General features: G+C 44.5%; 1 protein-coding gene across 3 annotated transcripts in view; it reads right to left on the bottom strand.

The window, feature by feature from the left end:
* TMEM117 (transmembrane protein 117) overlaps positions 1 to 21376 on the bottom strand; it is a 724897-nt gene that overhangs the window by 56171 nt on the left and 647350 nt on the right. For 2 of the 3 annotated variants that reach the window (XM_063927348.1, XM_063927347.1), the window contains exons 7-8: positions 14112 to 14241; positions 10200 to 11525 (exon numbers count right to left, since the gene is read on the bottom strand). In XM_063927348.1, coding sequence (XP_063783418.1) covers positions 10909 to 11525; positions 14112 to 14241 — 747 coding nt within the window. In that variant the 3' untranslated portion in view covers positions 10200 to 10908. Of the gene's footprint in view, positions 1 to 10199; positions 11526 to 14111; positions 14242 to 21376 lie in introns of those variants that run through there. The other variant, XM_063927349.1, reaches the window with a different exon arrangement.

The raw sequence follows: 21376 nt of genomic DNA, 5'->3' as shown, positions 1-21376 counted from the left end.
GAGTGTAACGCCTACTGCTGCTGGCGCTGCTGTTGTAGCTGCTGGGAGTCGATCGTCATCCCAGAGGGGAAGTCGGAAGACCACTTGTACTACTTCCAGTAAACAATTGACTGTCCAACAGTCCTTTGCGAGGAAGATGAAATATCACAGCAGTCATCCTGCTGCAAAGCAGATAACTCAGGCCTTGGCAGCCTGGGCGGTGAGAAACGTGGTTCCGGTATCCACCGTTAATTCAGAGCCAACTAGAGACTTGATTGAGGTACTGTGTCCCCGTACCAAATACCATCTAGGTTCCATTTCTCTAGGCAGGCGATACCGAAAATGTACACAGACCTCAGAAAAAGACTCACCAGTGTCCTAAAAAATGCAGTTGCACCCAATGTCCACTTAACCACGGACATGTGGACAAGTGGAGCAGGGCAGACTCAGGACTATATGACTGTGACAGCCCACTGGGTAGATGTATTGCCTCCCGCAGCAAGAACAGCAGCGGCAGCACCAGTAGCAGCATCTTGCAAACGCCAACTCGTTCCTAGGCAGGCTACGCTTTGTATCACCGCTTTCCAGAAGAGGCACACAGCTAACAACCTCTTACGGAAACTGAGGAACATCATCGCAGAATGGCTTACCCCAATTGGACTCTCCTGGGGATTTGTGACATCGGACAACGCCAGCAATATTGTGCGTGCATTACATCTGGGCAAATTCCAGCACGTCCCATGTTTTGCACATACATTGAATTTGGTGGTGCAGAATTATTTAAAAAATGACAGGGGCATGCAAGAGATGCTGTCGGTGGCCCGAAGAATTGCGGGCCACTTTCGGCATTCAGTCACCGCGTACAGAAGACTGGAGCACCACCAAACATTCCTGAACCTGCCCTGCCATCATCTGAAGCAAGAGGTGGTAACGAGGTGGAATTCAACCCTCTATATGCTTCAGAGGATGGAGGAGTAGCAAAAGGCCATTCAAGCCTATACATCTGCCCACGATATAGGCAAAGGAGGGGGAATGCACCTGACTCAAGCGCAGTGGAGAATGATTTCAACGTTGTGCAAGGTTCTGCAACCCTTTGAACTTGCCACACGTGAAGTCAGTTCAGACACTGCCAGCCTGAGTCAGGTCATTCCCCTCATCAGGCTTTTGCAGAAGAAGCTGGAGACATTGAAGGAGGAGCTAAAACAGAGCGATTCCGCTAGGCATGTGGGACTTGTGGATGGAGCCCTTAATTCGCTTAACCAGGATTCACGGGTGGTCAATCTGTTGAAATCGGAGCACTACATTTTGGCCACCGTGCTCGATCCTAGATTTAAAACCTACGTTGTATCTCTCAAGTCTGCAGAGGTTCAAAGACCTGCTGGTGAGAAAATTGTCAAGTCAAGCGGAACGTGACCCGTCAACATCTCCTCCTTCACATTCTCCCGCAACTGGGGGTGCGAGGAAAAGGCTAAGAATTCCGAGCCCACCCGCTGGCAGTGATGCAGGGCAGTCTGGAGCGAGTGCTGACATCCGTCAGACAGTCCGTACGTATACTGGCAGGAAAAAGAGGCAATTTGGAGGCCCTTGCACAAACTGGCTTTATTCTACCTAAGTTGCCCTCCCTCCAGTGTGTACTCCGAAAGAGTGTTTAGTGCAGCCGCTCACCTTGTCAGCAATCGGCGTACGAGGTTACTTCCAGAAAATGTGGAGAAGATGATGTTCATCAAAATGAATTATAATCAATTCCTCCGTGGAGACATTCACCAGCAGCAATTGCCTCCACAAAGTACACAGGGACCTGAGATGGTGGATTCCAGTGGGGACTAATTAATAATCTATGAGGAGGGGGATGTACACAGTGAAAGGGGTGAGGAATCGGAGGATGATGATGAGGTGGACATCTTGCCTCTGTAGAGCCAGTTTGTGCAAGGAGAGATTGATTGCTTCTTTTTTTGGTGGGGGCCCAAACCAACCAGTCATTTTAGTCACAGTCGTGTGGCAGACCCTGTCGCTTAAAAGATGGGTTTGTTAAAGTGTGCATGTCCTGTTTATACAACATAAGGGTGGGTGGGAGGGCCCAAGGACAATTCCATCTTGCACCTCTTTTTTCTTTAATTTTTCTTTGCATCATGTGCTGTTTGGGGACAATTTTTTTGAAGTGCCATCCTGCCTGACACTGCAGTGCCATTCCTAGATGGGCCAGGTGTTTGTGTCGGCCACTTGTGTCGCTTAGCTTAGTCACACAGCGACCTTGGTGCGCCTCTTTTTTTCTTTGCATCATGTGCTGTTTGGGGACAATTTTTTTGAAGTGCCATCCTGCCTGACACTGCAGTGCCACTCCTAGATGGGCCAGGTGTTTGTGTCGGCCACTTGTGTCGCTTAGCTTAGTCACACAGCGACCTTGGTGCGCCTCTTTTTTTCTTTGCATCATGTGCTGTTTGGGGACTATTTTTTTGAAGTGCCATCTTGCCTGACACTGCAGTGCCACTTCTAGATGGGCCAGGTGTTTGTGTCGGCCACTTGTGTCGCTTAGCTTAGCCATCCAGCGACCTCGGTGCAAATTTTAGGACTAAAAATAATATTGTGAGGTGTGAGGTGTTCAGAATAGACTGGAAATGAGTGGAAATTATGGTTATTGAGGTTAATAAAACTATGGGATCAAAATGACCCCCAAATTCTATGATTTAAGCTGTTTTTTAGGGTTTTTTGTAAAAAAACACCCGAATCCAAAACACACCCGAATCCGACAAAAAATTTTCGGAGAGGTTTTGCCAAAACGCGTCCGAATCCAAAACACGGCCGCGGAACCGAATCCAAAACCAAAACACAAAACCCGAAAAATGTCCGGTGCACATCACTACTAGAAACCTATACAACCAAGCCATTAAAGATTTGTCTTAATTTTCCATAAGGTTGTAGAACATTTTGTCACATACAAGTTGTAGGGTGGAGAGAGCAGAAAAGGGAATCATCTGTTAAAATAGTAATATTGATACAATTCTATTACTTTTATTTTAATATTACTTTTTTATAACTTTAACATTTTAGTTTTGAGCCAAAGGTAAGTAAGATGTGAAATGTGATATACCTGTAGGCACTACAGACAGTATATAATGAATATAGGGGAGATAACTATATTATATGGATATTTATATATTTGTAAAACATACTTTCTGTATCTATTGTTTGATAAATGAAACATTTAAGGGGAATCCAATTAGTCGTGGTAAAAAACTGTAGCTAATTGATCCCCCGGGGGCTGCTCAAATAGCTCCGAAAGGTGGCAGTATTGCGGAGATTTTTCATCTGCCTGGATGCAGGAGAGAATAAATCTCAGATAACTGATTCGTTTTTGCTATCAATGTTCCAGTTTTTGTGTGAAAAAAACGGGCTACAATTAAATTGCCCGATAATGACCAATTGCAGTAAAAGCCCATTTTTTTCATGTGAAATATTAATGGGCACAATTGAATTTCCCTCATAGCGTATGTTATGTTATCTTCAGGTTATGAAAGCTAGGCCAAAGGTGACTAGCATTACGCTACTGTATCAGTTAATTTATTATTCTTAACTTACTCAATTGAAAACTTTCATTAAGTGCAGGATGGAGTTTGCAATGTTAAGACGAAATGCATAATCGGACTTATCCAGGGTGCTCCTTTCTCTTTATGGGGTATATGCAATTGCGGTCGAATTCCCGAAAATGTCGAAAAACTGGACTTTTTCGCACCCCAAAAAAAATTTGACAATGCAATACAGTACTTTTCGTCAAAAAACGGACTTTTCAAATTCGACTTTTTGAAATTCGACATTTGACAAATTCGACATTTCTGCAATGGTACAAATGCGGCTTTTCGACAAAAGTATATTCAATTGAAGAAAATAAATTCGACAACAGTGCTTTTCGTCAGTAAATTCGTCATTTTCAATCCGCCTCACTTTGCTGGCGGAATGTAATACATTTTTAAAAAAACATGTTTTTTTGTGTGTTATTTTTATTGCTAATAGCATATCTATTTATATTAGAAGGGATTAGGTACTTGGTTTGTCTATTTAGGAGGCACAAGTATTATATATATATTTTTTAAAATATATATATATTTTTAAATGGAATAAGTTAAAAACCAGAAAAAAAAATGCGTGGGGTCCCCCCTCCTAAGCATAACCAGCCTCGGGCTCTTTGAGCCGGTCCTGGTTGCAAAAATACGGGGGGGGGGGGGGGGGGGGGGTAAATGACAGGGGATCCCCCGTATTTTAACAACCAGCACCGGGCTCTGCGCCTGGTCCTGGTGCAAAAGATACGGGGGACAAAAAGAGTAGGGGTCCCCCGTATTTTTTGTACCAGCACCGGGCTCCACTAGCTGGACAGATAATGCCACAGCCGGGGGTCACTTTTATACAGCGCCCTGCGGCCGTGGCATTAAATATCCAACTAGTCACCCCTGGCCGGGGTACCCTGGAGGAGTGGGGACCCCTTCAATCAAGGGGCCCCCCCCAGCCACCCAGGGGCAAGGGGTGAAGCCCCGAGGCTGTCCCCCCCATCCAAGGGCTGCGGATGGGGGGCTGATAGCCTTGTTGAAAATGAAAGAATATTGTTTTTTGCAGAAGAACTACAAGTCCCAGCAAGCCTCCCCCGCAAGCTGGTACTTGGAGAACCACAAGTACCAGCATGCGGGGGGAAACGGGCCCGCTGGTACCTGTAGTTCTTCTGCAAAAAAAATACCCAAATAAAAACAGGACACGCACACCGTGAAAATACAACTTTATTTCACACATGCCGTCACATACATACTTACCTATGTTGACACGCCAACTGCCACGTCTCCAATGTCGAAGAATCCGGGGTACCTGAAAATAAAATTATACTCACCTAAATCCAGTGTCCTGTGATATTTGTAATCCACATACTTGGCAAAAAAAAAAAAAAACGCATACCCGATCCACACGGACTGAAAGGGGTCCCATGTTTACACATGGGACCCCTTTCCCCGAATGCTGAGAGCCCCCATGACTCCTGTCACAGAGGGTCCCTTCAGGCTATCAGGGAGCGCCACGTCGTGGCACTCTCCTGATTCCCTATGCGCGTCTGAGCTGGCAGACAGCGCATCGCACAGCACCTCCATTAGTTTCAATGGTGGGAACTTTGCGGTCAGCGGTGGGGTTACCCGCGGTCAGCTGCTCACCGCGGGTGACCTCACCACTGACCGCAAAGTTCCCACCATTGAAGATAATGGAGGGGTCTGTGCGATGCACGTCTGACAACTCAGACGCGCATACAGCCAATCAGGAGTGTGCCACGACGTGGCGCTCCCTGATTGGCTGAAGGGACCTTCTGTGACAGGAGTCACGGGGGGTCTCTGCATTCGGGGAAAGGGGTCCCATGTGTAAACATGGGACCCCATTCAGTCCGTGTGGATCGGGTGTGCGTTGTTTTTTTTTTTGCCAAGTACGTGGATTACAAATATCACAGGACACTGGATTTAGGTGAGTATAATTTTATTTTCAGGTACCCCGGATTCTTCGACATTGGAGACGTGGCAGTTGGCGTGTCAACATAGGTAAGTATGTATGTGACGGCATGTGTGAAATAAAGTTGTATTTTCACGGTGTGCGTGTCCTGTTTTTATTTGGGTATTTTTTTGCAGAAGAACTACAGGTATCAGCGGGCCCATCCCCCCCCCCGCATGCTGGTACTTGTGGTTCTCCAAGTACCAGCTTGCGGGGCAGGCTTGCTGGGACTTGTAGTTCTTCTGCAAAAACAATATTCTTTCATTTTCAACAAGGCTATCAGCCCCCCATCCGCAGCCCTTGGATGGGGGGGGGGACAGCCTCGGGCTTCACCCCTGGCCCTTGGGTGGCTGGGGGGGGATCCCTTGATTGAAGGGGTCCCCACTCTTCCAGGGTACCCCAGCCAGGGGTGACTAGTTGGGTATTTAATGCCACGGCCGCAGGGAGCGGTATAAAAGTGTCCCCTGGCTGTGGCATTATCTGTCCAGCTAGTGGAGCCCGGTGCTGGTACAAAAAATACGGGGGACCCCTACTCTTTTTGTCCCCCGTATTTTTTGCACCAGGACCAGGCGCAGAGCCCGGTGCTGGTTGTTAAAATACGGGGGATCCCCTGTCATTTTTTTCCTCGTATTTTTGCAACCAGGACCGGCTCAAAGAGCCCGAGGCTGGTTATGCTTAGGAGGGGGGACCCCACGCAATTTTTTTTCGGGTTTTTTACCATTTTTTTGTACCATCTGAAAAGTCGATTCAAAATTCGTCAATTGGTCCGTTTTTCGACAGTGGGACTGTCGAATCCGTTTTTTATTGAATATGTCGAATTCCGGCACTTGCCGGCCGGAATTCGACGGTCGAATTTAAAAACGGGTGAAAAATTGCCGCAATTCGCCCGGAATTGCATATACCCCTGGATATGTAGGGGTCCCCTAAGCATTCAACAGTCCAATGTCCTCCGCTTTAAACAGACAGCATGTTGTTAATTGTCCCTTCTCTGCCCCTTCAATCAGGGCATCAATACTGTCTATTTCAACCATGTGAGTGACAACAAGTAGAGATAGACTGTAAAGGGGTATCATTTGGAAACAAATAGCCCCACTGGTATGTAACACATTTTATCTTGATAAATTGAACTCTAACACTATATCTGAAGCTTAGGCTAGAGGTCTTCTTTAATAGACCATGGGGAAAAAAAGATTGAGAATGCACTGGTGAATAAAATGCAACTGGATTGTAAACAGCTGGAATAAAATCAAATCACAATTTATTACACAATAACATTAAAACCATATATCAGCAAAAGAAACCTTAATAGGTTCCATATAAAAATTATACCATTTTCAAAAGATCAATATAAATGTCACTACTAAAAGTGTACAGTATATTAAATACAGCAATGAACTGAACGGATTACATCACTGCTTGAAACATTTGGGCCACATTTAACATCGAGACATGACTCCTGTAGCATTCGTTCTTTAACAAACAGCATTCAGCTTAGCGGTAAGAGTTATGCACAAGTGCAGACTAGCCGTCGCGCATACGTATGACACAGCAGCCCGTCGCTGACAACAGTGAGCTGCCAGCAACAGGGTGGAGGATGCTGCAAGGAGGGGGACACCGCTGGACCTCACCGGACAGGTAAGTCATTTTAAATACAAATGGTATATTCATATCACTGCGATATTAAACAAAATATGCTAGACTAGTTTTTAAATGGGCTCTATGTATCCACTTTGCTTAATTCAAACATTATAATGTCCTGATTATAATGACATTGTATCCATTATAGTATCAGAGGCAGTAAAGTTACTAATACTGCAGCCAACAATAGACCATAAACAAATTATCCAAAGACAGGTCAGTATATCAAAGGTGTTTCCTTAGGCAAATTTAATTAGTCACAGGTATAGACCAGCTTTATATCTTGTACCAGTCAAAGAGACAATACGTGACTAAGCAGGTCCTTTATTTATTATTCCGTGGCGGTGACATATGCCATATGCTTCTCTCTGGCTGTGCAGCTGGCAGGCGATTAGAGAAACCACAATTGGGGTCCCGAGGTGCACTGTGATCACTCTGGTGCTCAACAATGGGAACTGCCGCCAAGCTTGCGCAGTGAGCGATCCGGATACCGCAGGATAGGTGATGGAGACCGGTAACTGCAGCCACGCTTTTAGTGAAAACTGCCACCCAGTTGTTAGTGGTGCAGCACAGTGAGCCATCTGTATAGCACAGTGTAAAGAATGGTGTCCAGGAGTATCATGTACTGAAGACCGTCACAGCTGCATCATGGGAAGATTCATGTACTGAAGACAGTCACAGCTGCAATATGGGAATTTATATTCTATTGCTTTCTTTGACTCTATATTCATATATAGATATAGAAGCTCCCACACTCACTAACCAACAAGGCATGAATACTGATATACTGATATCCAAGGCAAATGTGACAGCATTACTTAAACAAGTCATAGGGGTCATTGCTGCTTTAAATCTGCAGCAGAGATTGTGTTGCTTCTGACAACTTGCACCCTATTAAATAACCTCTATAGTGAGATTTAGTATACAGGGATACACACTTACAACACAAATGACATTTGGGTGTTCTTATAGCTTTAATATAAAAGAAACAGATAATGGAATCTTACTATTTATCATGCATTTACCACACCGAAGGCTCATTTAACATCCATATGCAGGTATTCCCCCAAACAATATGCTAAAAAGTACATAATTACTATCCAACATTATTTTACATTTATGTTTTGTTATTTTCTTAATGGTACAATAATAAAGATGCCAGGCTCTATATAAAGCACAACTGTATTATGGCACGTTCATGGTTGTTTAAGATTGTACCTAATGGATGATAAGGCAACTTACATATTAAGCCTTCCATTTGTGCTATTGTATATGGAAAATATGAGTCCGCATGTTATAGTGCCCGAGGTCGGCCATTGTGCAGGATGCTGGATGAACTCAGACTTTTTTTAAAGGGGCAATCATGCACAAGGCTAAACCATGCCTTGTACATGATTGGCCCTTTAAAAAACTGTCTGAGTTCGCCCAGTATCCCACACGCCCGCCAAACTTGGGTGCTATTACATCCGGCCCATGGTCTTAATCGCCTTTAACAAAGCCTACATTACCACCTATGAATGCAGTCAGGCTCTACAACACAATGAACATTTAAGAGAAATTTAATAACATTACATTCTGACTTGTAACATTAAACACAATGATTACCTTAATCGTTATACTGTATCTATTATCCACATAAACATAGAGGTACACTCTTACCACAGTGCTATACATGTCTGACTTAGCTACACTGTTACTTACATAATAACACTTGAGAACTAAAATTCCATTCCCTACAGCCATGCATAAACAATGCACGTTTTATAGTGTATACCATTACTTTTCTTGAATGATTTTTATACTTTTTTCCTTGCTTCTAATTTAAGCTAACAGTTATCCATTATATCATGAGTTGCTAAGTGTTATAATATTAAGCAAAACAATTGAGAAAATGCACAACATAAAATATAAAAAATATATCTCAAAATGTTGCTTATAAAAAAATTATTTTACAATCAAGGCACACATCTAGTAAAATTCAAGAGTACATTTTCTTTACAAATGTGCACATCTATAAACATTGTAGGTCTTATTTAATAGGTAACTACAAGCAGATTATATGCTGTAACTCATATCAACCTGATCAGATGATAGTATAATTTTTTTTGACGGCTTAATATTTCTGCCAGCTTCCATGACATGGGCTACAGCATGTCTTCGCATTTTGCATCATTTTATTAAAATAAGCCCTAATGTCTCACAAGTTGGGAGCATACCTACTTCCTAAGGAATGTTAAATATAGGCACATACGTATAGCAACATACAAAAATGTGCAGGTTTTACATTTTTTGAGCACCGGTTAAATAATAACCTATGGGCACATTTTGTAATTATTGGGGTCGATGCAGTATTGAATGCAAGTCAGCCGCAATTCCGTGAAAAGAACGATGCAGATATCCACCTGTGTATAAAGTTTTACGCATCAACAGATGTGTCCGCATACATAACTGCTGCAGTTGTGCCAAATAACCCCTCTCAGCGTGCCAGTTTCCATGCAACTCAGCTAGCAATGAGCGCCTTCTTACCTGAAAATGCATCTTAGATGCAATGCAATGTTACTAGGACGCACCAGGAGACTGGGATCCGGATTGAAAGTCGACAGTAACTAGGTCGACAATGTCTAGGTCGACCACTATTGGTCGACAGTAACTAGGACGACAGGGTGTCTAGGTCGACAGGGTCTTTAGGTCGACATGTTCTAGGTCGACAGGTCAAAAGGTCAACATGAGTTTTTCACAATTTGTTTTTTTTTTTTGAACCTTTTCATACTTAACAATCCACGTGGACTACGATTGGAACGGTAATCTGTGCCGAGCAAAGCGGTAGCGGAGCGAAGGCACCATGCCCGAAGCATGGCGAGCGAAGCGAGCCATGCGAGGGGACGCGGTGCACTAATTGAGGTTCCCGGTCACTCTACGAAGAAAACGACACCAAAATAACATTAAAAACTCATGTCGACCTTTTGACCTGTCGACCTAGAACATGTCGACCTAAAGACCCTGTCGACCTAGACACCCTGTCGACCTAGTTGCCGTCGACCAATAGTGGTCGACCTAGACATTGTCGACCTAGTTACTGTCGACTTTCAATACCACACCCCAGGAGACTATGCGGATTTATTTGACATGTGACACTTGTATATCTGTGTGTGACTAAGGCCGGTATTCAATTACCCGCGAAGTAACATTGGGAGCAAAAAACTCAGATGTTTCTTCGATTTTTTGAGGGGCTATCTAATAAGGTCACCCGAAAAAAAAAGTACATTTTCTGACAAAAACAGGGCTGTTTTCTGGGATTTTGCTTCGCCTGCCTAAGGCAGGTAAAATAAATCCCTGATAACCCGCGGCACACACCGGTTTATCGGGATTAATTGAATAGCCCCTGGCGATGCAATAACCCGCAATTAATGATATTTTTGCTGTGCCACAGTATGTATACAGCCTCAGTTACAGTTGCCCCAGCCATAACTTTAGCACAAAAGATATGTCTGCAAACTTGAACATTTAGACATATGCAACAATTCTGTCAATATTAACTTTGCCTATGCCCAAACACCCCATTACAACCCATAATGGCCCTTAAGGCAGTAATGGGAATGTTACTGGACTGTGTAAGACTTATCATAGCCAGTAGTCCATACGCACTGAAAAAGGCGCAAATTACGTTTTGCTAACGGACCTGCATTCAACTTTGTATCAGTCCCATTATTCACATGAACATTATAAAAGTTAAATCTAACAACTTAGAATTATACATTATTGCCATGGTTGCTTGTAGTATGGTTAATTCACTGGATCCTCATATGCAACAATATCTGAAATAGGTTGTGCAAGATGTTCTGAGGCAGTAGGAGAGTAACACACAATTTCACTTTCCTTTGTCCTTGTCGATGTAAGTGTTGGATCATGTAGACACAAGGGTTCCTCTACAACAGCTTGAAGGTTCTCTATGGTCATTCCCATCTCCTTGCTGTGCTCAGAAGGAGATTTTCTGTTGATGCGTTTATACGATTTATCTTTATTCTCCATACCTTGTTCACTTTTCTGAAATCGCCCAAAGAATGATATAAAGAAACCAAATAACACAAAGGCCATAAGACTTGGAATGAACGCCAAACATTTCACATTCAGGCTTGCTCCAATAAACCTGCTGTGTAAGAACATGTCTCCATCAACGTAGCTTCTATTAGTATATGGGTCTGTGTTGTTGGACCTCCACTCCCAGGATAAAGTGGTCTGATTTAGATTCTGTAAACTCTCAGTATCTTCCACTGTATATATCTTCTTCCCTGGGCCTAAATACTGGCCATAAGCAGATGGCTTGTAAAAGATTTGATTCTTCCACATGTTAAGATCAAGGATCAACACAAGAAAGATAATTCCATAGTTAAACCATTTACCTGTATGCAAGAACAATATGAAAGTACAATAAGGTATCACTTCCAAATTCCTGAGAAAGTACTAATGCATTTTGGTTATAAAACACAGATATAGACAGTTTGAAGTTGCATAGACAAATTGTAGTTTTACATAAAGGGATTAGGATCAATTCATGTTTTCATTGACAGGTCTAGGCTTCGTTCATCATTTGAGAGGGAATTGATAGTGCTTAGAGGAGATACACTTACCAACCAATCCTGGAGTTAGGCCTCCCAAATCCAGTCCTAATGCACCCCAACAGCTCATGTTTCAGGATTATTTAATTATTCACAGGTGACATGTCTATATTTCTGGGTCAGTAATTAAACTACTTATTTCCATAGACAGAAATCCAAAGGACATGGGGGGTAATTCTGAGTTGATCGCAGCAGGAACTTTGTTAGCAGTTGGGCAAAACCATGTGCACTGCAGGGGAGGCAGATATAACATGTGCAGAGAGAGTTAGATTTGGGTGTGGTGTGTTCAATCTGCAATCTAAATTGCAGTGTAAAAATGGAGCAGCCAGTATTTATCCTGCACAGAAACAAAATAACCCACCCAAATCTAACTCTCTCTGCACATGTTATATCTGCCCCCTTCCCCCTGCAGTGCACATGGTTTTGCCCAACTGCTAACAAAGTTCCTGCTGCAATCAACTCAGAATTACCCCCAGGAGTTGTTAAGGTTCGTACCAACCTGACTTGGGAAAGACTGATCTAGCGGTAGCAGAAAGGTCTTTTCCCTGCACAACACAACCCTTTTCTATATCAGCATTAAGAAATGAACTGAGGGTTTTTAAACAAAATCAATATACAGTATGTGACTAACTGAAGAGAAGAAATGTTAATATAAGCAAGTAGCAGATAACTACGGAATAACATGGTACCAATTTAATTTAGAGATTGACTTGTCCAGTACAGAGTATTAGCAATACATTATACTGTAGGACAGAAGCAAAGTGCTGGACGTTTCAATATACTGTAAAACAGGTGTGGCTAATGCATAGGCTGAGGCTTAGTATGAAAAGTAAATGTAGGCATGTTGCAAACACAACGGACACATTCTGTCATCCAGTATAGAAATTGCGGGAAGGAGATTGTGGCGGACTAATAGTGCAAGGGCTGTTCCTGTGCCATACTGTAGATTTTCCTACTCTTGAGTGGTGTATGGCAATCATAGTATTTCTGAACAGCAATGATGATCAAGTACCCCTTCATGGCAACTTGCAGCCAAAAGTTGGCTTTTCAGTAAAATAATGATCCAATACACCCTCCCTGTTTATTCGGCATTGCCATGACACAGCAGAGCTTTCAGCATAAGCACTCTTGGGAACTTGTTGAGTCCAGTGAATGATTATTATGGGCAGGAAACATTGTGCCACACACCATTAAGCAGGTGTAGCTAATAAAGGGAGAAAAGGACCCCCTCATTTTTTAATAATATGAAGATCATTTTTTAATAATATGAAGAATATCGCTATTGAGGAAATACTATAATAGTTAAAGAATGTTTACATTAGAAGAAATACATCAATTAACCCTTAATGAAAGTAGCTTGTTAAACTGGATGGGAACTTTACATTAAGATGTCCACAGCAGGAGCAATTATTTCTTAAAACATTATGTTGTTGGTTTGTTTTGTTTTTTTTATTTTATTTTACCATTTAGATCTCTTCATGGAATGGCATGCTAAAGTATACCCATGTCTTATTGATTCAGAAAGTAATATAGTTGCTGCATTTTCAGTAAGGAAGAAACATTTCTCATTCTAACAAATTGCATGTAGAATCAATAGTATTTTATTCCACCAGATCAGTGCTGACTAAGTATTTTCACTAAGAGGGCAACAAATATGTCCTAACTACAAGCTTATGAGCTGAATTTTATAATAGTGTAATAAGATATCTAGGGAAATCTATTTGATAATTGGAGAGAGGTTGCATGTTACAGACGTTAGTGATTTTAGCCTAAATAACAGTTTACACATAAGTTGGCATACTTTCATTTCTTTGTACTATGCAGCATGCTGCAGATACCTCACCCTCCCTTTCACATCAAAACCAAACTCACAAAAACACAACTGACAAAACTTTCACTAAAATGAAGTTAGAATGTGCCACCATAGTGGGAACCACAGACTACACTGGTCATCTGGCAATTACCGCAATTGTCAGAAGGACCAACATCTTGATGGGCCAATTCACCTTCTGGATGCCTGGATCCCGATGCTCTGCTCATCTTGCAGTTTTCTCTAATTCGCAGGCACGACATGACGTCATGACATCACATCGAGCAGCCGCATAGTCTGGGAGCTACTGGAAGATGTAACACAAGGCCACGCTCCCATGACTCAAAGGACACCTCGATGACTCATTGCAATTCTTACTGTATACTCTTATTTTGTAGACATTACTAGTTAATATTGTTTCAGTGATTATGGCAATTGAATTCCACCAACCCATGTACACAGTACTGAGCCCAGAATGTTCATAACCACTTGCAAAACACAGAAATAATTAATTGTATTATCACTGTAATCATGATCCCTTACCCAACATGAAAACATACCGGTAATATGTATATGGTACTCTTCTTTAAATATTCGTTGAAAGTGTGGCAGCTTGAACTGCATGTGAGCAGTAGGTAAACCAGGCAGATTGACGTCAACATCACCCATAAAATGAGGAAATTCCCAATCCTGAAAGAATAGTGTTAAATACATTCATTATAGAAGGTCATTTCTCCTGATAGTTAAATAGGTTTTCAAAATACAAGGTGAAATGTCTGTCTGGCAGGGGATACTGTCACAAGGTGTTTGTTGTTGTATTTAGAAAAAATTATCTTGCTCAGATTCAGAGATCACGGCTCAATTTAATGTCTAATATTAATCACATGGAAATCAGATCAGCATTGGACATTTTGGTAAATGAGGTTTGAAGATGTCGGCATATTACTAATCTTGGCCTGTATAGTCATTATCCAACTGCTACATGTCTGTCCAAAATGGACATGTCATCTAGCATTTGATTGGCCCATGTGTGCTCAGCTTTTGCTAGTTATAAGAACGGCACTATCAACTAATTAAGCATAATGCATCTTCCTGCTGTTTTGCATCACTGGGAAAATGAACAAGCCACTGACATTTAAATGTGAGCTACAGATAATAACAGCAGTTCCACCATGATGGACATTTATTCAACAAGCTGTAAGAATATAGATTTTTGTATATATCTAGAACCCTTTATTTTGTAAGCTCTCGGGCGGGGCCCTTGTCCCTCTCTTTTTCATTGAATATTACCCATGCCATCATTGCCCTTTGTCTTCCTCTGATATTGTTTGCTCACCCATATAATGGGTAGAGGATCATAAGAGAGCTGTTGCCTTCACCCCAGTGAGTCACCACTGCCTGCTCCTGCAGCAAGTTGCATCTGAATCCATCCTACTGTCTGTGCTTATCTTGTACTATATATACATGAAGTCCTATTGACATTAAAGATGTTACTACAGTATATTAGTTCAGATAAGCACTGTTTTCACTTACACCTGGTATGGGTCCACATAGAGTACACATGGAATTTCTCAGAATGGAGCCACAATGGTGGAAGGAGAAGGACAGCAGGTGGGGGCATGGATCTGAGGGGGGATGAGGTGACCCAGTATATGCCATTCTGTTATACTAGTATTTACCTCTTTTTAGGGGCTTAATGTGGTCAATTAACATACACCATAAAAATGTATCACAACAGGTGATGTGCTTTGGTCTATACCTGATGCTGCTTTACTAATTGATGAGCGATGCATCCGAATGCACTCCTTCAACATGTGTGTTGGAAAGTCCTTGCACCAACATACTGCTTCAAATCTATTTTATTTAGTTGATAAAAAATAAGATTTTACTTACCGGTAAATCTATTTCTCGCAGTCCGTAGAGGATGCTGGGGACTCCGTAAGGACCATGGGGAATAGACGGGCTCCGCAGGAGATAGGGCACTTTAAGAAAGACTTTAGGATTCTGGGTGTGCACTGGCTTCTCCCTCTATGCCCCTCCTCCAGACCTCAGTTAGGGAAACTGTGCCCAGAGGAGACGGACAGTACGAGGAAAGGATTTTAGTTAACCTAAGGGCAAGATTCATACAAGCCACACCAATCACACCGCATAACCTGTGATAAACTATCCAGTTAACAGCATGAACAACAATATAGACTCGGTTCGAACCGATGAAACTAGAACATAACCCTTATGTAAGCAATAACTATATACAAGCCTTGCAGAAGAAGTCCGCACTTGGGACGGGCGCTCAGCATCCTCTACGAACTACGAGAAATAGATTTACCGGTAAGTAAATCTTATTTTCTCTAACGTCCTAGAGGATGCTGGGGACTCCGTAAGGACCATGGGGATTATACCAAAGCTCCCAAATGGGCGGGAGAGTGCGGATGACTCTGCAGCACCGATTGAGCGAACAGGAGGTCCTCCTCAGCCAGGGTATCAAACTTATAGAACTTTGCAAAGGTGTTTGACCCCGACCAAGTAGCTGCTCGGCACAACTGTAATGCCGAGACCCCTCGGGCAGCCGCCCAAGAAGAGCCCACCTTCCTAGTGGAATGGGCCTTAACCGATTTAGGCAATGGTAATCCTGCCGTAGAATGCGCCTGCTGAATCGTGTTACAGATCCAGCGAGCAATAGTCTGCTTTGAAGCAGGAGGGCCAACCTTGTTGGCCGCATACAGAACAACCAGAGCTTCAGTCTTCCTGATCCTAGCTGTTCTGGACACATAAATCTTCAAAGCCCTGACCACATCCATGGACTCGGAATCTCCCAAGTCCCGCGTAGCCACAGGCACGACAATAGGTTGGTTCATATGAAAAGATGAGACCACCTTTGGCAGAAATTGAGGACGAGTCCTCAATTCTGCCCTATCCACATGAAAAACCAGGTAAGGGCTTTTATACGGCAAAGCCGCCAATTCCGAAACACGCCTTGCAAAAGCCAAGGCCAATAACATAACCACTTTCCAAGTGAGATATTTCAATTCCACCGTATTGAGTGGTTCAAACCAAGGTGACTTGAGGAAACTTAATACCACGTTAAGATCCCAAGGTGCCACCGGAGGTACAAAGGGAGGCTGACTATGCAGTACCCCCTTCACAAATGTCTGTACTTCAGGAAGAGAAGCCAATTCTTTTTGGAAGAAAATGGACAAGGCCGAAATTTGGACCTTCATGGACCCTAATTTTAGGCCCAAATTCACTCCCGTTTGCAGGAAGTGAAGCAGACGGCCCAAATGGAACTCCTCCGTAGGAGCAGTTCTGGCCTCACACCAAGACACATATTTTCGCCATATACGGTGATAATGTTTCAATGTCACATCCTTCCTAGCCTTGATCAGGGTAGGAATGACCTCCTCCGGAATACCTTTTTCCACTAGGATCCAGCGTTCAACCGCCATGCCGTCAAACGCAGCCGCGGTAAGTCTTGTAACAGACAGGGCCCCTGCTGCAGCAGATCCTGCCTTAGGGGAAGAGGCCACGGATCTTCTGTGAGCAACTCTTGCAGATCCGGATACCAAGTCCTTCGTGGCCAATCCGGAACAATGAGGATCGTTCTGACTCCTCTTAGCCTTATTATTCTCAACACCTTGGGTATGAGAGGTAGAGGAGGGAACACATAGACCGATCTGAACACCCAAGGTGTCACTAGAGCGTCTACCGCTACCGCCTGAGGGTCCCTGGACCTGGCGCAATACCGCTTTAGCTTTTTGTTGAGATGGGACGCCATCATGTCTATCTGAGGCAGACCCCACCGACCCACGATCTGTGCGAAGACTTCTGGATGAAGTCCCCACTCTCCCGGATGCAGGTCGTGTCTGCTGAGGAAGTCCGCTTCCCAGTTGTCCACCCCCGGGATGAATACTGCTGATAGGGCGCTTACATGGCCTTCCACCCAGCGAAGAATCCTGGTCGCATCTGCCATGGCCACTCTGCTCCTTGTGCCGCCTTGGCGGTTTACATGAGCCACTGCCGTGACATTGTCTGACTGAATCAGAACCGGTTTGTCCCGAAGCAATGCCTCCGCTTGGCGTAGGGCGTTGTAAATGGCCCTCAACTCCAGGACGTTGATGTGGAGACCAGTCTCCAGATTTGACCAGAGACCTTGGAAATTTCTTCCCAATGTGACTGCTCCCCAACCTCGGAGGCTTGCGTCCGTGGTCACCAGGATCCAGTCCTGAATTCCGAACCTGCGGCCTTCTAGGAGGTGAGCACTGTGCAGCCACCACAGGAGAGATACCCTGGCTCTGGGAGACAGGGTGATCCTTTGATGCATTTGTAAATGGGACCCAGACCATTTGTCCAGTAGATCCCATTGAAAGGTCCTCGCATGGAACCTGCCGAAGGGGATGGCCTCGTACGATGCCACCATCTTCCCCAGGACACGTGTGCAATGATGCACTGAAACCGTTTTTAGCTTTAATAGGTTCCTGACCAGGGCCATGAGCTCCTGAGCCTTTTCCTTTGGAAGAAAAACCTTTTTCTGGTCTGTGTCTAGAATCAGACCCGGAAAGGTCAGGCGTGTTGTAGGGACTAGCTGGGACTTCGGTAAATTGAGAATCCAGCCGTGCCCCTGCAACATCCTCACCGACAGCAACACGTTGTCCAGCAACTTCTCCCGAGATCTCGCCTTTATGAGGAGATCGTCCAAGTATGGGATAATTGTGACCCCCTGCTTGCGCAGGAGCACCATCATTTCCGCCATTACCTTGGTGAAAATTCTCGGGGCAGTGGAAAGCCCAAACGGCAACGTCTGAAATTGGTAATGACAGTCCTGTACTGCAAATCTCAGGAACGCCTGATGAGGAGGGAAAATCGGAACATGAAGGTATGCATCCTTTATGTCCAGGGACACCATCCAATCCCCCCCCCCCCTCCAGGCTGGCGATGGCCGCTCTGAGCGATTCCATCTTGAACTTGAACTTTTTCAAGTACAAGTTCAGGGATTTTAGATTCAAAATGGGCCTGACCGAACCGTCCGGTTTTGGGACCACAAACAGGGTTGAGTAATACCCCTTTCCTTGCTGGAGAAGAGGAACTTTGACTATCACCTGTTGAAGATACAATTTTTGAATTGCAGTCAACACTAACTCCCTCTCTGATGGGGAAGCTGGCAGAGCCGATTTGAAAAACCGTCGAGGAGGCACGTCTTCGAATTCCAGCCTGTAACCCTGAGAAACAATCTCTATAGCCCAGGGATCCACCTGTGAGTGAACCCAGACCTGGCTGAAAAATCGAAGACGCGCCCCCACTTGAGCTGACTCCCCCCGGGAAGCGCCAGCGTCATGCGGTGGACTTTGCAGATGTAGGGGAGGACTTCTGCTCCTGGTAACTAGCTGCATGCAGCTTTTTTCCCTTGCCTTTTCCTCTGGCAAGGAAGGACGATCCCCGTACCTTCTTGCTTTTATTGGAACGAAAGGACTGCATTTGATAATGAGGTGCCTTTTTTGTATGCTGCGGGGGGACATAAGGTAAGAAATTTGATTTACCGGCCGTAGCAGTAGAGACAAGGTCCGAGAGGCCTTCTCCAAACAACTCCTCCCCCTTGTAAGGCAAGGACTCCATATGCCGCTTTGATTCGGCATCCCCCGTCCACTGTCGGGTCCACAGGAGTCGCCTAGCAGAAATAGACATAGCTTTTATTCTGGAGCTTAGTAAACAAATGTCTCTTTGAGCATCCCTCATATACAAAGCAGCATCTTTGATATGCTCTAGGGCCATTAGAATGGAATCCTTATCTAGGGTTTCAAGTTCCGTAGATAAGGAATCTGTCCATGCTGCGATAGCACTACACACCCAGGCCGATGCCATAGCCGGTCTAACGATAGTACCGGAATGTGTGTAAATGTACTTCATGGTAACCTCCTGCTTACGATCAGCAGGATCCTTGAGGGAAGCTGTATCCTGAGAAGGCAGTGCCACCTTCTTGGATAAGCGTGTCAGCGCCTTGTCTACCTTCGGCGAAGATTCCCATCGTATCCTGTCCTTTTGTGGAAAGGGATACGCCATAAGAATCCTTTTGGGAACTTGTAGTCTCCTATCTGGAGATTCCCAAGCCTTTTCGCAAAAGTTGCTTAGTTCAAATGAGGACGAAAAAGTTACCTCAGGCTTTTTCCCTTTATACATGTGTACCCTCGTGTCAGGGACAGGGGGTTCCTCAGTGATATGCAAAGCCTCTTTAATGGCCATAATCATGTAACGAATACCTTTCGCCACCTTTGGCTGTAATTTTGCATCCTCATAGTCGACACTAGAGTCAGTCTCTGTGTCGGTATCTGTGTCTGTGATCTGGGATATGGTGCGTTTTTGAGACCCCGAAGGTCCTGGTGCCACAGGGACAGGCATGGTCTGACTACCTGACTGATCCCTAGCTTCAGCCTTGTCTAATCGTTTATGCAGTAAATTTACATTTGCATTCAAGACATTCCACATATCCACCCAGTCCGGTGTCGGCGTTGCAGACGGCGACCTGACCATCATGCACTCCCCCTCCTCCTTAGGTGAGCCTTCCTCATCAAACATGTTGACACACATGTACCGACACACTTCACACACACAGGGAATCTCTTTTCTGAAGACAGGTTCCCCCTGAGGCCCTTTGGAGAGACAGAGAGAGAGTATGCCAGCACACACCCCAGCGCTATATTTCCCTGGGGAAAAACACAGAATGTTTACCCAGTAGCGCTGCTGTAGTGTATAAACGCCAATAATGTGCCCCCCCTCTACTTTAAAACCCCCTTTCACCGTGTGTCAAGCAGGGGAGAGTCCGGGGAGCTTCCTCTCAGCGGTGCTGTGTAGATAAAATGGCGCTGGTGAGTGCTGAGGGTGAAGCCCCGCCCCCTCGGCGGCGGGCTTCTATCCCGCTCAAACTTATTAAAAAATGGCGGGGGCTCTTTTATATACATGTACAGTGCCCACCTGTACATGTATATACACTTTTGCCATAGGAGAGGTGTTTTATTGCTGCCCAGGGCGCCCGCCCTGCGCCCTGCACCCTTACAGTGACCGGAGTGTGTGAGGTGTAGTGGAGCAATGACGCACAGCTGCAGTGCTGTGCGTTACCTCTGTGAAGCACCGAAGGCTTCTGCCGCCAGAGACGTCTTCTGTCTTCATTTCTTCTGGCTCTGTGAGGAGAACGGCGGCGCGGTTCTGGGGTGAACGCCCAGGACGAACCTGTGTTCATTCCCTCTGGAGCTAATGGTGTCCAGTAGTCGAGGAAGCAGAGCCTAACATTTAAGTAGGTCTGCTCCTCTCTCCTCAGTCCCTCGATGCAGGGAGCCTGTTGCCAGCAGTGCTCCCTGAAAAAGAGAAAAAATCCTAACAAAAATGCTTTCTAAGCAGGAAACTCAGGAGAGCTCCCTGCAGTGCACCCATTCTCCTCTGGGCACAGTCTAAAACTGAGGTCTGGAGGAGGGGCATAGAGGGAGGAGCCAGTGCACACCCAGAATCCTAAAGTCTTTCTTAAATTGCCCTATCTCCTGCGGAGCCCGTCTATTCCCCATGGTCCTTACGGAGTCCCCAGCATCATCTAGGACGTTAGAGAAAGTTTAGAAGGCAAAAATGCCCCGACGATTCTTTTCAATCTCGTATGTATTTTTGGATTTTCCTCATCGGCCCATTGAAAATTGATTTTAAGATGTGTATTGGTGCAAATCTTTCCAGGCTCATGGTGCTATATTAATGAATGAATATAATGAAAGAGAATGTGGCGCCTATAGTTTCATTCCACAGACACCATATTTATATATACTGTAGAAAGAGACCAGGACATTCATGCACAATG

This window comes from Pseudophryne corroboree, chromosome 6 (assembly GCF_028390025.1).
Source record: "Pseudophryne corroboree isolate aPseCor3 chromosome 6, aPseCor3.hap2, whole genome shotgun sequence".
NCBI lineage: Eukaryota > Metazoa > Chordata > Amphibia > Anura > Myobatrachidae > Pseudophryne > Pseudophryne corroboree.
Note: the sequence above shows the minus strand (reverse complement) of the source record. Positions and strands in the feature narration are given on the sequence as shown.